The following is a 17,848-nucleotide window of genomic DNA, read 5'->3' as shown; positions in this document are numbered from 1 at the left end:
TTTCAGGCGTCATTGAGGTTCGCCTTTCGTCGGGTCGTGATATCGGGGGGAGTATGGACATGCCTTCCGCACCGCTGCACAAAGTATGGGATGTACTGTACTTGGGTACCCAAATGACTAGGATTCTGGGCATCAACTCTTGTCTCATGATGATGAGAGGCTCACTTGATGACGAGAGGGACGAGACGGGACAACGCAGAGCACACCTGGAGGCCCATACCGAGAGTCTCCAGACGATTTGCATCGCTCTTTCAAGAGTACCTCATGTATATACCAACCTGTAGGTATCTCAGGCACTACGATGACCAGACGTAGGCGGTTTGCACGTGCAGGTTACCGTATATAATTGCAGGAAATAATAATAATAATACGGCGCTGCCGGCACAAGAGGCGCGGTGCTCCTCGTGTGTGAACAGCAGCAACTGGGCTGGCTGGAGAACAGAGTTTAGTTCTAGCCTCTCGCGCCCCGCCCCAAGGCATCTCTCTTCTCTGTCTCTTGCTCTCTTGCTCTCTCTCTCTCTCCCTCCCTCTCTCTCCCGCTCTTCTCTCACTGCTGCTTCCCTCTTCTGTCTGTCTCTCGCCTTTCTGTCATCGCTACAGTCTTCGCCTCATCCTCAGATTTGCTTGCTTTCGGCGTCTCATTCCGCGGGTGCTGCGTTCGAATCACTACTTCAGCGACCGTCTTCTACTGGTGAGTTTTTCCCCTCCATGGCCGCCGGCAATTCACCTCCAGTGTGTCATTCTCTCCACAAGGCGCGCGCGCGCGCTCGGAAGTCGTCGGCGGGCGAATGTGCTGGTGTGTGCGTGCGTGCGCACTTGTGCTGCGGCCTAGCAATGCCGCGAGAGACCCAGCATCATTATTGCGACCACACTTTCATCTATCGCACACGCCCACACTCTTCCCAGTCTCGCGTAGCCCTCAGCAGCTACCGCTACCTGCCTACAGCTTCCCCCGGCCTTCTTCTGCACACTTGCGCAGCGCCTTTACCGGGTTACTGGGCACAGCTGCTTCCTCCTCGCGCGCAATCTCCACTCCTGCCTTGCGGCTTCACCTCGCGCACCACTTTCGCGCGCCTGCTGCTCACCATCCTCTGCAGACTTAGAATTCGCTTCGGCAAATACCTTTCCCTTTCGCGATCTCCTGACCTCACTTACGGAGCGAGAAAGGCGTTCTTTCGGGTTTCGCATTCGGGCGCATCCTCTTTCAGCAGCAGCAAGCAGCAAGCAGCAGCAGCTTCACGAGTCACGGCCGAGCGCGCGAGCATCCTTATTGCTTCACTTGCAGTGAGCTCTTCCCCTACCACCCCCAACACACACACACACACACATCAACCACTCTGCCATATCACGCCTTCGCCATGCGCACTCGAGTTCCACCATGCTAACCGCCCCCGTTGCACGATCAGACACGCAGACTCGACCACGTCAGCACGCACGCGACTACGACATCACTTCCACGATCGCACCCTTCCCACTCCAATACAACATGAGCTTCCAACCTCAAGAAGGCGGTGCCCAGCCGCAGCTGCAGCCTGGCCAAGAGCAGGGCGGCTTCCCGCAGCAGGGAGGTTTCGAGCAGAGCGGCTTTGGCGGAGGACCGGGCCAAGAACAACAGCAAGGTCCTCCAATGGGTCAGCCTATGGACCCATCGCAACAGGTTCAATTCCAGCAACAGCAGGGCCCGCCAGGACAGCAGGGCCCTCCAGGTCCCAACCAGGGTGGCGATCAGAAGACAACCCTCTGGTAAGTAGTGCGGCGCGTCATACAGTCGAACATACTAACAGTCGGCAGGATGGGCGAACTCGAGCCTTGGATCGACGAGAACTTCGTCCGCAGCGTGTGGTTTGGAATGGGTTATCAGGTTAATGTCAAGATGATCCGCGACAAATTCTCCGGGTAAGTGCATGAATGCGACTCGCCGATCTCTGTGGGGAGAGACTGACCCGTGCGCGCACAGATCCAATGCAGGCTACTGCTTCGTCGACTTCGAAAACCCAGACGCTGCCGGACGAGCTCTCCAGCTCAACGGACAGGTCATTCCCAACTCCAACCGACAGTTCAAGCTAAACTGGGCTAGTGGTGGAGGCCTTGCCGACCGCTCTCGCGACGATAGGGGACCCGAGTATAGCATCTTCGTGGGCGATCTAGGACCGGAGGTCAATGAGTACGTTCTCATGTCACTCTTCCAGAACAAGTACCCATCATGCAAGTCGGCCAAGATCATGAGCGACCCCATCTCTGGCATGTCCCGCGGTTATGGTTTTGTTCGATTCGCAGACGAGCAGGACCAGCAGAAGGCTCTACACGAGATGCAAGGTGTGTACTGCGGCAACCGACCTATGCGCATCAGCACTGCAACACCCAAGAACAAGAGCGGCGGTGCTGCCGTCCCTCCAGGTGGAATGCCGCAGCCTGGCATGCCTGGCGGCCCTGCTGCTGGTGGACCCCAGATGCCAGGCATGTACAGCATGGGAGCTCCGCCAATGGGCTACTATGGTGCGCCTCAGCCAATGAACCAATTCACCGATCCCAACAATACCACTGTCTTTGTCGGGGGTCTGTCTGGCTATGTGACTGAGGATGAGTTGCGCTCCTTCTTTCAAGGGTTTGGCGAGATTACGTATGTCAAGATCCCTCCAGGAAAGGGATGCGGTTTCGTTCAGTTCGTACAGAGACACGCTGCGGAGATGGCCATCAACCAGATGCAAGGATATCCAATTGGGAACTCGCGAGTTCGTCTGAGCTGGGGTCGTTCGCAGAACAACTCCGGTCCAGCTGGAACACCGTACCGCCCAGCGCCCCCTCCACCAGTCTATCCGTCGATGGGCATGCCTCCGCAGCACCCGTATGGCAACTTTGCTCCTATGAAGGTCAGAGCTTGATCTTTCGATTTGTGATTCGCACCATGCTGACTTCATACAGTAAGCGCATTTACGTCCCATTTGCCTTGAGATGATAGCACTTTAGCGGGAGTTGGTCGAAGGTTATAACATACGATCTGCCTTTTACTACTTGCATGCAAACATCTGCGTTTCTTACGACGACCCACGAGAACGAGAACACGCGGCGCTATCAAACAGGACGGAGAAGGAGCCCTCTCTCTCATGGCATGAATCCATGCATGCATCATATCGAGGCTGATACCACATACCAAACGGCGGCGGTCAGATTGCTGGATCACAGAAAAGTTTCCTATCATCACATTACACTTTTTACCACCAACCCTTTCAACATCAACATAACACTGACACATGCGACGATCTAATCGCCACATTGCGAACTGCTTTACACCTTCAGCGGCATTACTCGGTCTCCAGCGGGAATGGAGCTTCGGGGCAATGGAGTTTGCTCTTTCTGTATAACAGAGGGCTATCTACTGCATGGCGCTAGGCAGAGGACGGAGTGTTTGTCTTCGCTAGCTAGGTCGGGGCCCAATCTGCTCTCGCGGGCGGGTGGCTCGAACGGCTCTTTCAGGAGCACTATAGCTAGCGAGAACCTGAATCTTTCATATCGTCTCTTGCCCACTCTTTTTTTCCGCCCTCTTGTGCACTGCGGCGAACGTCAAACTTGTGGTGGTGCTTGTGAAATGAACCTCTCCTCAAATGCTTGCCATTACATGTATGGTTCTGAAGCTTGACTCGGCGTCAAATATGACTTGGCGCCTCCCAAGCATTGTTACGAACACGCTGCATCTTCACTCTGACTTGCGCAGGTACATTGCCACGGGGCCACGCGAGTAACAAGCAGTGCGCTCGTATCACGACTGGGCGGTTCATGCTGGGCAAAGGATAAACTGAGCTTACTGACGGTTTGGGAGGACGTTCCGATATTGTGCAACAACAATGAAGTGTGATGATCCTGAGCCGAAATACGTGGCCTTCATCTCAGTAGGACTATTACCGGGTGATTCTTCGCGTTTTGATAATAGAGCTGTGACTGCTATAGAGTTACGAGAGCCGAGGCCAACCGTACCTTGAAGGTGACGAGTGAAGTCCTGGAAGGTTCCAGCCAAGCAAACCAGCTGACATAAGCATCGCGAGCCTTGAGCTTCCTGTCGCGAGACAAGCAACACCAACTCACACACGGTCACCATCGACGCCGCACATTTGCAGTCGCGCACCACCAGGGCGCATTTACACCACTTCGACAACACATACATCACTCCGACGCGACCATGGCCAACTACCTCGCGTCCATCTTCGGCACAGAACAAGACAAGGTCAACTGCAGTTTCTACTACAAAATCGGCGCATGCCGCCACGGCGACCGCTGCTCGCGCAAACACGTCAAACCATCCTACTCGCAGACCATTCTCCTGCCCAACCTCTACCAGAACCCTGCCTACGACAACAAGTCGCGCATGAACCCACAACAACTGCAGAACCACTTCGATGCCTTCTACGAGGACTTTTGGTGCGAGATGTGCAAATACGGCGAGATCGAGGAGGTCGTGGTGTGCGACAACAACAACGATCATTTGATCGGAAATGTGTATGCGAGATTCAAATACGAGGACTCGGCGCAGAAGGCTTGCGATGCGTTGAATTCGAGATGGTATGCTGCCAGACCAATCTACTGCGAGCTTTCTCCCGTTACGGACTTTAGAGAGGCGTGTTGCAGATTGAACTCGGGAGAGGGATGCGTGCGAGGAGGATTCTGCAACTTCATTCATCGCAAGGAGCCCGGGCCGGAATTGGAGAGGGAGCTGGAGTTGGCTACGAAGAAGTGGCTGAGGGAGAGAGGAAGAGATGAGAGAAGTGTGACGAGGAGTGCTAGCCCCGAGCCGTTGAAGCCGAGATACTAACGGTTTGAGGTTGAGATTCAAGCAGGTGGTGAGTCCAAAGGGAAATACCAGTACAGAGTGTGAATGAGGAACGTGTGGGAGATCAGCGATGAGCCGGGTGAACCGAGCTGGGCCCGCGAAGAGCAAAGCTTCGCATTCAACAGGCGGGTTCGGGTCGAGAAGGATGGAGACGGGTGTGCCATCCAGGGCACTGCAGCAACACTATTAAGGCTGTAGCAGGCGATATCTTCCTCGGGTAGTCAGGAAGTACGCTCCAGGTGACAAAAGACCTCACCACAGTTCGTAATTTGTCGGTCACAAATGGGAGAGACCTGATGCCGACTAACCAAGCAGCTTGAGCTGCTAGAATGTACGATATCACAAAAAATGAAAAGCCTTTGGGGCGTTTTCCACAAAAGTCTCGTCTCAGTCTATATGCATTCTATGTCGCTGTTGTTCCCATACATATCCTCTATAGAGTATCATCACATCATAGCGCCTAATTCATCTGTGGCAGCTAGCCGGCTCAAACCATCTCTTCTTCTTCTTCTTCTTCTTCTTTCTCCTTTCTCTTTTCTCTGTTCAATCAAAACTGTCAGTTCCCAGCATCACTTCCATTCGAACTGCTGCCCCCAGCAGCAAAGTATCCATTATTGAGTAACCAAATAATGACAATGACGACTGCAGCCACAATGATCATAAAACTAATCCAGAATCCATAACAGACCCATGTCCGTCGAGAGGATTTGCGTTGTTGTCGTGCGAGCCAGGAATCTCTGAAAGGAAAAAAAAAGAAGTCAGTGAATGGATCTGAAAGGAACAAGAGTGGATATGGGATGTTTGTGTGAAGAAGGGATGGGAAGGGAAGGGGAGGAACATACTGATGTATTTGTTTGAAATCGGGACTTTGAGCTGCTTCTTCGTCCATGTGTACGGCTGTGGAGAAGCGTTTCCAGAATGCTGGGTCGCGGGGAACAGCCATTTTTTTCTTTTCTTTCTTGTTGTTCTTTCTCCCTTGCGGTATGGTATATACCTAGGTATGTTTGCTTCGTGGATGTGGTTGTGCGAGGGCGCACTTCGTCACCCTCTGGTCGTTCTTTGGTGCTGTCCTTGATACAGGTGTGCTCTCCTGCTGTTGTTCTTTGGAGGAATCTCTTCTTCGTAGGCAGTGTGTAAGTATCTGGCGTGGAGAAGTCGTAGTAGCGGGTGTTTGGTGTCGTGTGATATTGGGTTTCAGAAGGCTGGTATGCAAGTGAAATTGTTCCTGGAATGCAGCCAATCTCCTAATATCTTGAGAAGGAAGTTCAGACCGACAATAGGAAGCAGTAACGACAGGAGTGAAAAGAGTGAATGTGTCAAGTGCGGTTCGGTGTACACTGTACAGTACCTAGGAAGGAAGAGAGAAAGAAAAACAACAAAAACTGGAGGAAAAATGTCCAAGTGCGAAATCTCTCTACCTCCTACAAATGGAAGTCATCGAGATGTCAACGGTGGGGGGCCCAGTCCAGAACATGGGCACATGCCGCAACCCACTCCACTCATATTGGATCGTCGCAGAGTCGCATCGTCGCAGAAGCTGCTTTGGGGGGAGACAAGCGCGTCGCACATGCATCGAGACTTGAAGCCGTTGTGGACCTGCTGCGGTTGGCTGTTTCCCAGATTCCATCTTTTTCTGCAGTCTGCACGTTATAACAGACACTAGTAATACTAATAAGCGCTGGCATGAATATTGAATAATCTTATTGCACACGCGCCCAAGGGGATGAGGACATGACTCCAGTGTGGTGGTGGTGGGGGAGGGTCAAGTGCATGCATCTTTTGATTGAAGTCTTCTTGGAAGAGTAGCGAATGGCGGAATTGGAATTGGCGGTCTGAGAAAAGAAATGCCTTCTCGTTCGTGGGAGCTGAAAGGGGAAGGGAGGTGGAGAGTGTGAGTTGCATTTCGGAGATTGGAAGATCGGGATCGGGATGCAATGCAACCACATGTCGATCACAGACGGGCCGTTCATGCAGCGGTTGGCGGAAAAGCCATGTGAAACTCTCATTCGTGCTGCTCCCTCCCCCTCCTTCTTGCAATATCTCCCGTCTCCTTGGTATATACAGTGGGCTCAGGTTCTGTCGACTGTCCTTCAAAGGCGTGCCCCAAAACTACTCGGACGCAGTAAATGCTGGACTTGTAACAGATGACCCGAAATGAAGTTCACGTGAGAGACAGCACTATCAGAAGCCGGGAAGACGAGTCTTGGACGACTCCTCGAGAGGTGGCAGTCCTCAACATGAGACCGCCCATCTTGTTTCGACACGACATCGCACTGGATTCATATTGCGGTCCGCAATCGACTCACCTTTGCAAACAGGGTATCGCGCGAGAGATGCGGTCAGCCTTGCCGTTGCACTGTGGGGTCAGTGTAGGAACTATTTGGACTTGAGACAGCAGAGGCGAAGAGCAGTTCTCGGTTTGCTTGCTCATCATTATACACGTCTGAATCTTTCTTACGGAAAGGAGCTGTTCCACTGACCAATGCAGCAAAGCTGTCCCTGCTGATATCGTATTCTCAACCACCGTAAAGAATGGCGCAGTGCTATGCTGAATGTTCCCAACCTTCACTCATGTACGCCTCGCTAATCCCGATAAGCATCCCCATCACTGGCAGCATGGCCATTGTGTCCATTGTCATGCCATTCTGAGCTCTTCTGCTCGCTTTTCAACCAAGCCTTACGCCATTGCCCCCAACATCGCACTTCGCCGGGCTCCTGCAGGGAGAGGCTGTTGCGTCTGATCGGCAACGCTTTCAGACCGAGCATGTCGCCACTGCTCGAGAGATTCCATCATTCGACTACTCTGTCTCCGAATCCATGGTCATAGGACTCGTTGGTGTCGACGGCACATCTTCCTCACCGACTTGTACGCTGTTTCTGCGAAGACTGTGACGTGATCCATTCGTGTTTGCCGGAGACTCTCGTTGCGCAGACTATGCCGCTGGCGCTAAACCTTTGGCAATCTCTGTCGAGGCTTCAGCCTGGGCGTCTTCCGCTTCGCGCTCTTGCTTGGCTTCCTCCTTTTCTGCCTGCTTCTCTGGCGCAGGTTCGTCTCGCATTTCCACATCCTCCTTCTCGTCTCCCACATCGTCTGCTACAAGCGGCGCGCCCGTTGCAGCAGGTGAGCGTGGAGGCGTGTTCACTTGTGCAGCTGGAGCTGGAGCTGGAGCTGGAGCCGGAGCCGGAGCCGGAGCCGGAGCGTCTTGCATCTCATCATCCGCCTCGTCACCATCATCTTCTGCACCCACCTCGGACTGGTTCGAGGCTTCTTCAGCCTTTGCTTGTGGCGCCGAAGTCAGAGACCCTGGGCCAGGTGATCGAGCCTTATCGGTCAGAATGGCTTGCGAAACGGAGGCATTCGCTTCGGCAACTTCGGCAGCGCCATCTGTCTGCATGTTGGTGTCGAGACCATCGGTATCGTCGTCCGCGTCGCCATTGATACTACGCGAATCATCATCGGCAGGTGTGTTGGCACCACTGTCGTCTTGAGGAGCATGTACATTTTGCACATCCATGATTCCGATTCTCCTGGCATTCGGCGGTTTTCTCAGACCATTTTCGTAATTCAACCCTTCGTCCTCGGAGTCCTCATCGTCGAGATCGTGCGTAGTGTGCTTGTCATATGCACGCTGGGTCCATCTACGGTCCTTGTTCTCTTCCACATCAGCTTCCTCGTCGTCTTCTCTCGCCTCCCGCTCATCAAATGTCTCGCCTTCACCATCGGGACCAGAGTTATGCATGCCAAGTGGCTCGCGAGGGACGTCGTGCATCTGCACACTTGGTGCGTGTTGTGTCGTGCGCTTCAGGTTCTCAAGGACTTGCGTTTTGATCTTCTCGAGATATTCGGGGGAGTTTGCGTTGTCCATATTGCTGGGCTTCACATCCAGCTCAAAGTCGGGGGAATAGTATTCGTAGTAATCGGTGAAGGGCAGATCGGGACCCATCTCAACACCCACCAACTGGCCGGTCTCGTATGCCCACGTACGCGCGACGTTGCGCATGGTGTAACCTCCGCCACCAAGCACGAGAGTAGGCAAATTGAAGCTCTTGACAAAGTTGACACAGTTGGCATGCCCTCGCATACTAAGGTTGAAGCAGCCCAGTCTGTCGCCCGAAAGAGAGTCTCCGCCGCATTGAAGGACCACGGCAGTGGGCTTGTAGTATTCCATAACCCAGCCGATGGTAGGTTCAAAGATTCCCTTGTAGCTCGCATCGTCAATGCCGTCTCGGAGAGGGAAGTTGACAGAGTAGTGCTTCCCCTGTCCCACGCCGATATCTCTCAACTCGCCGGTACCAGGGAAGTACTCGCCATATTTGTGAAAAGAGACGGTCATGACACGGTCGGTGGAGTAAAAAGCCTCTTCGACACCATCTCCATGATGCACGTCGATATCGATGTAGAGGACGCGTTCGTGGAAGCGAAGCAGTTCAAGGATGCCGAGGACAATGTCTGTATGCGCTCCCAGTCAGTTTATATGATGCATTCATGCTTGCAAGAACCAGCACATACCGTTCACGTAGCAGAAACCAGACGCCTCGCTCTTCTTCGCATGGTGCAGACCTCCCGCCCAATTTACAGCCACATCGCACTTGCCTCGATTCAATCGAGCAGCACCCTCCATACTCCCTCCGGCGCTGATGCCACAGAATTCGAATAGCCCGTCGAACACTGGACAATCATCTCCCACGTTGTAACGGCCTTGCTCTTTCATAAAGTTATCCATGTTGTCAGGCGTCACGCGCTGCAGGAAGTCGACATACTCGTCGGTATGGAATTGTGTCATCTCGTACTTGCTCGCGGGTTTGGCACGATATATCTCCAGCTTCTTATACAAGCCGTAGTTCATAATCAGGGAGTGGGCCATTCGAATGCGATGCGGCTTCATCGGATGGCCGGCGTTGTAGGCGTAATTGCCCACATCACTGTCGTAAAAGTAGGCGACTTTTTTGGGCTGTGAAGGAGCGGCATTTGTGCCTGTGCCAGGCGCGTCGAGGGGCGTATAGCCACCAGCGCCTTGAGGCATAATGGGTGGTTGAAGCAAGTGCTATACCAGAATGTCGATGGATTACTGCTCGCGCGAACGATGTGAGAGTATGCTGCTGCTGCTGCTGCTGCTCCCGATGGAGACGGGTATGGATCTGCGCCGCAGTAATGCGTACAGCACAGTTGTGCTACTGGATTCGAAGTGGATTTTGGGCGATAGTACAGTAACTTAGTTGACCTATGTGGTATATAAGGTGAAGGTGACCGTCCGGACCCTCGCATACTAATGGTGCCAAGACTGGAGCTTGTGCACTGACTTCGATGGATGGTAGGTAGTCGCGTTGCCAGCTGCCTGAGAGAGCCCGACTCACTACTTACATAACCTCCGTAGTGATGAACATACACAAACACAACGCCTCATCCTCGACACCACCTTCTCCATCCCGCTCAAACTCGTCGTCACCCTTATAATCCAGAATTTCCGATACCACCCTCTCTCCGCGCTTCTCTCGCTGGTCTTCCAAATCGCCCATCGCATCTAAGTATTCGCCGCCGGATCTCCACCTGGACTACTTCTCTCGACCCAGTGCATCAGCACTTCTCGCCCACATCACACGACATTCGCCATGGACCGGTTATCTAGAATGTTAGCGGCCGCACAAGGCATGGGTGGTGGTGGAGGCGCGCCAGCTCAGGACACCAACATCATCGACAATGCGGAAACAGTCTACATCTCGTCTCTGGCACTACTGAAGATGCTGAGGCACGGAAGAGCTGGTGTGCCGATGGAAGTCATGGGCTTGATGCTGGGCGAGTTTGTCGATGACTATACGGTACGAGTGGTAGATGTGTTTGCCATGCCGCAATCAGGAACAGGCGTGTCGGTGGAAGCAGTAGATCCCGTCTTCCAGACTAAGATGATGGACATGCTCAGACAGACGGGGAGGTGAGGGCTTCTTATCCCCTGCGCGCATTACGCTCTCTATATGTCACTGACCATGTCTAGACCAGAGACCGTCGTGGGCTGGTACCACTCACATCCCGGCTTCGGCTGCTGGCTTTCGTCCGTCGATATCAACACTCAACAGTCCTTTGAACAGCTCACCCCACGTGCCGTCGCCGTGGTCATCGATCCCATCCAGTCCGTCAAGGGCAAGGTTGTCATTGACGCCTTCCGCCTCATCAACCCACAAACGCTCATGCTTGGTCAAGAACCCCGGCAGACAACTTCCAACTTGGGCCACCTCAACAAGCCCTCTATTCAAGCTCTCATTCACGGACTGAATCGCCACTACTATTCCATCGGGATCGGGTACCGTAAGACTGCTCTCGAAGAAGCCATGCTCATGAACCTGCACAAGACGGTCTGGACAGAAGCCCTCACGATGCCGGACTTTGCAGCAGAGGGTACGCGGAATGAGGCAAATCTCCAAAAGCTGGTTTCCCTTGCAGAAGGTTACGAGAAGCGCGTGAAAGAGGAGACTGAACTCACGAAGGAGCAGCTTCGCACGCGATATGTGGGAAAGGTGGACCCCAAGAAGCACATCGAGACTGTCGGTCAAGAGTTGATCGAGGACAACATTGTATCCGTCAGCAGACAGATGATCGACAAGGAGGCGAGTGTACCTACATCTGCTGTTGATGGCTTGGGCAGCGCGAGGGTCAATGGCAAGGCAAATGGTGCTGCTACTCATGGGAATGGGCAAGCTGATGGTGGCATGGATGTTGATGATGATCTGTGAGTGTCACACACGTGCGTGACAGACACGACGTGAGACTACTAGATCGTACGCCGTATGTACTATAAGCATGACGATGGCGTGAATAGAGGAAAGTCCTCCAAACATGGCGTGGCATAGCTGGCCAGCCTCTACTACAGCATGAAATTACCTTACGCTCCATCTTTGACTTTGTCCATCCCACCAAGGGATCTGACTGCTTTGTTCTTCAAAATTTGAACCATGTGGAATCAAGAAAGAAAGAAGTACAGACATGTATTCAGGTTTGCAACCATCAAATAGGTACTACCTAAGGTACCTACCTTACTTGCAGGTGATATCATATAGAGCAACAAGAAACGCCAAGGTAATTACAGCTCATAGAGAGAGAGAGAGAGAGAGAGAGAGAGAGTCTGTGTGTGTGTGTGTGTGTATTTATACGTAGTGTCCAAACGCTGAATCAACGCTAATAACTGGCCATGTCTGTCTTTCTGTCTGTCTATTCTGCCTGTCTATCCATCCACTACTCCACTGTGTACTGTACTGTAATGCGCCATCCAAACAACAAAACCTGCCAACAACAACAAAAAGCTTGGATATTCTGTTAATCCTCTTATCCCTTTCCTTTCCTTTGCATAACCCATCCATTCATTTCCCCGAGACGAAAAAAACACACACCCGCTATGGAAATATTCCATGCCATTCCTAATGGCCAAAGAACCAACTTCGAGCATGTGTCCTTCTTCTCCCTGTTTCGGACCTCATCGCTGATGATGATGCGTCTCTCCGTTGGGCCGTCGAGCCTGTACCGTTATGATTATAAGGTATAATCGTTGCATATCCGGATACGGTCGAGACGGTGGGGATGTTTAAGCCCGCTGATGACGGGGAGTATGTTGAGGGGATTGGGGTGGAGGATGTGAGTGGTGATGAGGAGGAGGAGGAGGAGGAGGAGGAGGATGAGGAGGAGGAGGAGGAGGAGGAGGAGGAGGAGGAGGAGGTTGATGTTGATGTTGAGGAGGCGGTCTCTGAGGTGAGTGAAGACGCCGGCGGAGTCGAAGAGCTGAGAGGGGAAGTTACGGTCATGGTGACGACTGTGATGATGGTTGTCATACCCTCATTTACGCCATCACTCGATGCGGTTGGCGAGGAGGATGGAGCAGCTGATATCGGGGTGACAAGGACTCCTGAAGCAGAGGTAGAGGAGGCTGAACTTCCATATCCTGTTGCAGTTGCAGTCGCAGTCGGCTCGGTTGCAGCATCTGGCATACCAGTACTCGGCACAGCGGAATAGCTCCAAGGCTTTCGACTTGGAACAGCCATGCCCGCTGCTTTGAATGCCTCGCTGTATGCGTTCTCCGCTCCGCTGGTATAGCTTGCCGCTGCAGCATCAAAGACTTTGGCATGAGCGCTCGCAGCCGCAGTTCCAAACGTGCTAATGACTTCACATGAATTTGGGACATAGACTTCTGGCCACAATGCCAAGCTTGCAGCGGAAATGACACTCGCTTGAGCACTGCACGAGCTGACGAACGCAGGGTCGGCCGAAGGGACCGGTCCAGAGATCTTGTCGTCGTTCATCAGAATGAGTGCGGGAGAGGTGGTGTATGCGGTGCGGGACTTATAGTCGGATACAGCGACTGTTTGTGGGTTGGATTCGGCAGCAGGCATGGACTGCGCAGGTTGCGCCGCGACCTTTTCCATCTCTGCACTGTCAACCACATCAAAGTCTGCGCAAGTCGTGTAGTATTCATCTTTGCCAGCGGGTTGGTTGCAGTCCATGTTGGGCTCCGTGCCAAACTGCCAGACCCAGTAGGTCGTCAAGGTACCGGATGTGATGTTCTCAGGGATGAGGAGATCATTCTCGCACCAAGATTCCACAGTGGAAGTGGGCTGACCGGCGACGTGGTTGGGTAGGAGCATTTGTCGTTGTTGCGAGATGCTGCCGCAGTTGATCTGGTGACATCTGCCATCGTCGAAGTTTTGAGCTGTCATGAGCCAACCGTTGCCGTTGCCGCCTGTGCCTGCTCTGTTCCATTGCATGACATCTGCGATCTTCTCGTCGTCGGAAGGTTTGGTTGTGCCGAAGATGAACACCGAGCCACCGCCTGGGGGTTTACCGGTAATGTTCCACGGGAGCGAGACATGACCGTTCTCCAGATACTTCATGGCGACGTAGTCGCCTGCGGAAACCTTGAGTTTGGGGAAGGTCGCAGTGTAGTTTGATGTTCGCTGCGCGGGATGACAGACTGAGTCGGTGTCGTTGATTCGGGTTCGGACAGTGCCATCAGAGTTGCGTGCATCGAGCGAAGGCAACATCCACATGTTGGAAAAGCCGTTGTAGGTTGGGTCGGTTCTTGGGACATAGCCTCTTGCGTATCCTCGGGGCCCAGTGAAGGATCCATTGTCCGAGATGAGTTGGTACTCCTCCACCCATGAGTGGGCCACTGCGAGTGGTGCAAACAGGACAAAGGCAAAAAGTGCTGGGAGTAGAGCGCACATGGTCGAGCACCTCGTGGATGCTGTGGGAAGATGCATGTTTGTGCAGTATGATGATACCGGTCGTGTAGTCTGGGTCTGGGGGACTGCGTGTGGCAAAGGAGAAGGCTCGCTTCAGGTATGTCACTTGCTTTTGTTGAACGGTCTCGTTGTCGTGAAGGTAGGTAATGCTTCAAGTATCGGGCCAGCCGAATGGTATGCGTGTCTCGATCACGTCTCAGTGAAGGAGTAGTAGGGAGTGTGTCGAGTGTTCTAGAGAGCGTGAACTGCTGTTGAGAAGATTGGCCTGAGCACAATGGATCTTATAGTATGAGTGAAAAATGCAACAACAATGGCTTTTGTGCGGCCTGCGCTTTTGTCAATGAACAAAGACAAGAAGATAAGAATAAGAAATGGCAACAATGGGCTATGTACAAAGAGGGAAGCCAGACATGGTGGGCAGAGTGACGGGCTTTGAAGCACACACACAACACTGGAGCGAAGGTGAAGGAATGTTCGTCGAGTGAGTGAATACGGGATCTTATTGAGTGCGGCGTCGAAGGTGATGCATCACAATGTGGATGCGATGTGCCACTTTTCTCTCGAAGTCGCGCCCAGATGTGGATCTTGGTAGACTGAGGCGAAACCACGTCCAAGACATGAGGTCGGTCAACAGGCGCATAGTGAATCACGCACTGTCGCATGGCCGTCTAGTCCGCCAAGATGCGGTATAGCAAGGTCTAGAATAAAGTGCTCGCGACATGTCGACGCGCCTGTGTGAGCGTGTTGTTCTCGGAAGAGAAACGCCGGGAGTCGGGCGACCGGGTTGCTGCCATGTTGTCGGCATCTTGGGAGGAGTCGGAGAGCATTACAGGCCAATGAAGGCAGTCGACGTGGGCGCTTCTGAGTCTTCTGAGAGATGGACGACAATAGCAAAGGCTGCAGTCACTGGACTTGGTTTCAGAGTGGAGGTGTTTTCGCCAAGTGCAGCCCTCTGATTGGCTGCCGTGTCGTTGCGCAAGCGCCAATTCTACACTTCTAGAATTGCTATATGCGCTCAGGTAAGCACGGACGAAGTGTCGATTCCACATATCGCCCCAACACGCTGCTGGTCTCGAGTTGTACAGATCCAGATGCATTTTGGGTGGCCCATGTGTCCAGAAACTGTACTATTGAATGCTGTGCCGCATTGAAATAATCTCGGATGGAGAGAGCGTATCGAGGCCGCCCTCAAGCCGTCACACTCTGCCCTTCTCTGACTCTTGAAGCCGAGTCTGGTAGCAGTTGATCAGGCTCCCCCAGGAGCAGCATCTTCCCCATAATCGTATATTCTCCGTTTGTATTTTCCCACAACCCATTGTGCGACTGACGCAATCCGCCACCTGCTTTCGGCTGAAGCACCCACACTCTGTACATCTGACAGGAGGCATCAAGCAGGTCTGTGGGAATGGCAAGTCTCCACCTATTTTGGTCCATCTGGCCTCCGAGATTGCGCATCGTGGGCCCACTTATGAGCGCGAAATCCTTCTCCGCGCAAGGCATCCGCAGGCAAGATGCAGAGATGTAGTACGTGGATCGGGGATCAGTGAGCCAGGTGAGAAAGAGGAGGAGTTTCTCTAGGAAAGAGCTTTCCTTTGAGGCTGGTACGTCTTTTTCAACTGCGAGGTGCGCCAGCAGCGTTATGGCACTTTGTTTGAGCGCCTCATTAGCATCGAACGCCCTGTACATGCCTTGACTGTACGATTCTTGTACCACATCACGGTGGATCTGAGCCCACAAGCGCAGAACGAATTCCAGTCCACATCGGCAAGCCTGGGCAAGAAAGACTCGTATTCGCATTTCACAAGACTCGTCCACGAGCGACTGAGGTTGAGACTGTGCGTTGCCGCGGTATCGTGGTGGAGTGGTCGGAATTGCGTTCGCTGGAAAGACACGATACGTGAATGCCATATCATTCTCGGATGCCCACTGCGCAGGATGCTCGAAGAACAGCAGATCCAGCTTGATGATGTGAGGTGTGATGGCATGGAGTCCAGTATTGCTGCCGAGTATAAACTGCGGGAAATTGGTATCGAACTCTGCCGCTTGTTGCGAGAGCCAAGACTCTTTCCCATCTATGATTAGCATCGTGGTTGTCATGAGCGCTAGAGGACTCTTCTCTCCAGCCGCCAGGGCTAACGTTGCGACGGCCCAGACGACTTCGGCTCTGGTCATTGGCTTCGTTCCCCGGTGGAACAGAGCAAGTCCACTGAGATTCATAGCAATAGATATCAGATCGGTAGCAATCGTGGATTGTGTGTTGTTGATCACATATAGCCGAGCCATAATACTAGATCTGGTGCTCCCGTGCTGACGCTCCGCCGAGTCTCCGTATCTCGAATTACGATTATCTGCTATGGCCCAGCGCAAATCGTCCCGAAGTTTTTCGGCGCTGTGAGCCTGTGTGTTGGCGGTACCAGGAAGTCCTGTCATGGCTTTGATCCAGAGCAGCTGGAGCCACCTCATCTTGAACGTTCCTCCAGTAGTATTCAGTACGACGAAAGTGGCGCAGTGCACATAGTAGCTGCATCGTAGCGTGTCCCATGGCTCATTGACCTCAAATTCATGCCAGCACCTGCGATTCATCAGTAGAGAAAACGGCGGAGGCGCAGAACGACATCAATACCATGATCTACTCCACCATCGTGACTTTTCCAGCTTGCGCCAGGCAGAAATCAAGTGGGGTAGGACTAAATCATCAATCTCGCGCTCAGGTCCTGGAGTAATGTGGTCAAAGTCTATACTGGCGACTGCATCGACTTCTGCTTCCGTGAAGACCACATCCTCGAGTAAAATCACGAGTTTTCGACAAGTCTTGTAGATGACGTCCATCATAGCTATACTCCGCTGCTTTTCGTGCTCATCCTGCTGATCAATGCACATATTGTCAACGAAGATGCACTCGCGACGAAAGTCGGGATGCCTGCCACTTTCACTGACAACGCCCCTCTCCTCTAAAACGGCGTCGACAAAAGGCTTGCTAAAAGGCCACGGCGGATGGGGACGCGAGCCATCGGCAGGCCAGTCGTAGTGCTCGTGTCGCCAACAGTAGCTCACGGCGAGGAATTGCTTCACGGGCTGGGTTTTGCCGAAAGGGAAATTCCCCGTGTCGCTTTCGCAGATGACCTTGAATGGAGTGTCGTAGATCTGGGTAGGCGTTCGAACTCCAAAGAGAGATGCGAGGTCTGGCGATAGGCGTTGCAGGTTCGACAACACCAGCTCTGCTTCTCTCTGCACGTTTGCAATGGCCGTCACAGCGTTGCCGAACAAGACTTCTCGATTCGTCCTCTGCAGCATGACCTCCCATACTCCATTACTGATGGTGCGGGCTTGTAGATATTCAGTTTCCTCCAGGCCTTCCTGAGTGTTGTCCATCGTTCACAGCTTGGTACTTGGGACATCATGTCTGGGAAAAAGGGAGTGAAGTCTGCAGGATGTCTGCTCTCAGCTTGAGGCTGTGTTGCCATGATCTGCGGCGGATTTCTCCAAGCGACGGTGGAGATTATGCACATCCAGTCCTCTTGTACAGATGCAGGCCCTTGTGAAAACACCCTGAGAGTTTGTCTGCATTAACACGAGGACCTAAGCTAATGTAGAAAAGGTTGTCTATCGCGGGCAGAGACTCGGAGAGTCGTCCTAATAGCTGGAGAACTGCGAGTACCTTACAGTAGTACCTAGTCTTGGCATTGGCCGCACTCCACGCACGTTCCCCATCCTTGAACCTAATTTACTAAACGAGCTATATAATCTACTAGATATCGAGCTTACTCATCAACCAAGCACACAACAATCTCACTTCGAGATCCA

General features: G+C 52.9%; 6 protein-coding genes across 6 annotated transcripts; 3 read left to right on the top strand and 3 right to left on the bottom strand.

Annotated features, from left to right (window-relative positions):
* Window positions 1-536: 536 nt before the first annotated feature.
* SEPMUDRAFT_148105 (RNA-binding domain-containing protein) lies at window positions 537-3,521 on the top strand. Its single transcript, XM_016904705.1, has 6 exons — window positions 537-691; window positions 907-1,284; window positions 1,407-1,743; window positions 1,792-1,896; window positions 1,958-2,870; window positions 2,923-3,521. The coding sequence occupies exons 3-6, from the start codon at window positions 1,487-1,489 to the stop codon at window positions 2,923-2,925; spliced, it is 1,278 nt and encodes a 425-aa protein (XP_016762507.1). The 5' UTR covers window positions 537-691; window positions 907-1,284; window positions 1,407-1,486; the 3' UTR covers window positions 2,926-3,521.
* Window positions 3,522-4,174: 653 nt separating this feature from the next.
* SEPMUDRAFT_115663 (splicing factor U2AF 35 kDa subunit) lies at window positions 4,175-4,804 on the top strand (the record flags this gene model as incomplete). Its single annotated transcript, XM_016901190.1, has 1 exon — window positions 4,175-4,804. The coding sequence occupies one exon, from the start codon at window positions 4,175-4,177 to the stop codon at window positions 4,802-4,804; it is 630 nt and encodes a 209-aa protein (XP_016762506.1).
* Window positions 4,805-5,378: 574 nt separating this feature from the next.
* SEPMUDRAFT_115662 (uncharacterized protein) lies at window positions 5,379-5,765 on the bottom strand (the record flags this gene model as incomplete). The annotated part of the gene is made up of 2 exons (XM_016901189.1): window positions 5,379-5,559; window positions 5,665-5,765. 2 exons carry the CDS (start codon window positions 5,763-5,765, stop codon window positions 5,379-5,381), a joined length of 282 nt encoding a protein of 93 aa, XP_016762505.1.
* Window positions 5,766-7,235: 1,470 nt separating this feature from the next.
* SEPMUDRAFT_148103 (Hist_deacetyl-domain-containing protein) lies at window positions 7,236-10,003 on the bottom strand. Its single transcript, XM_016904704.1, has 2 exons — window positions 9,333-10,003; window positions 7,236-9,272 (listed from the first exon to the last, which is right to left on the bottom strand). The coding sequence occupies exons 1-2, from the start codon at window positions 9,844-9,846 to the stop codon at window positions 7,756-7,758; spliced, it is 2,031 nt and encodes a 676-aa protein (XP_016762504.1). The 5' UTR covers window positions 9,847-10,003; the 3' UTR covers window positions 7,236-7,755.
* On the bottom strand, window positions 7,873-17,390 carry SEPMUDRAFT_124555 (uncharacterized protein). The gene is made up of 5 exons (XM_016901924.1): window positions 16,668-17,390; window positions 11,945-16,616; window positions 11,654-11,690; window positions 10,510-10,555; window positions 7,873-7,894 (listed from the first exon to the last, which is right to left on the bottom strand). Exon 2 carries the CDS (start codon window positions 14,024-14,026, stop codon window positions 12,230-12,232), a length of 1,797 nt encoding a protein of 598 aa, XP_016762502.1. The 5' UTR covers window positions 14,027-16,616; window positions 16,668-17,390; the 3' UTR covers window positions 7,873-7,894; window positions 10,510-10,555; window positions 11,654-11,690; window positions 11,945-12,229.
* SEPMUDRAFT_148102 (Mov34-domain-containing protein) lies at window positions 10,217-11,856 on the top strand. Its single transcript, XM_016904703.1, has 2 exons — window positions 10,217-10,752; window positions 10,813-11,856. Exons 1-2 carry the CDS (start codon window positions 10,433-10,435, stop codon window positions 11,546-11,548), a joined length of 1,056 nt encoding a protein of 351 aa, XP_016762503.1. The 5' UTR covers window positions 10,217-10,432; the 3' UTR covers window positions 11,549-11,856.
* Window positions 17,391-17,848: the final 458 nt, after the last annotated feature.

The sequence above is a fragment of the Sphaerulina musiva genome, assembly GCF_000320565.1.
Source record: "Sphaerulina musiva SO2202 unplaced genomic scaffold SEPMUscaffold_3, whole genome shotgun sequence".
Lineage (NCBI taxonomy): Eukaryota > Fungi > Ascomycota > Dothideomycetes > Mycosphaerellales > Mycosphaerellaceae > Sphaerulina > Sphaerulina musiva.
This window is presented reverse-complemented; position numbering and strand designations above follow the sequence as displayed.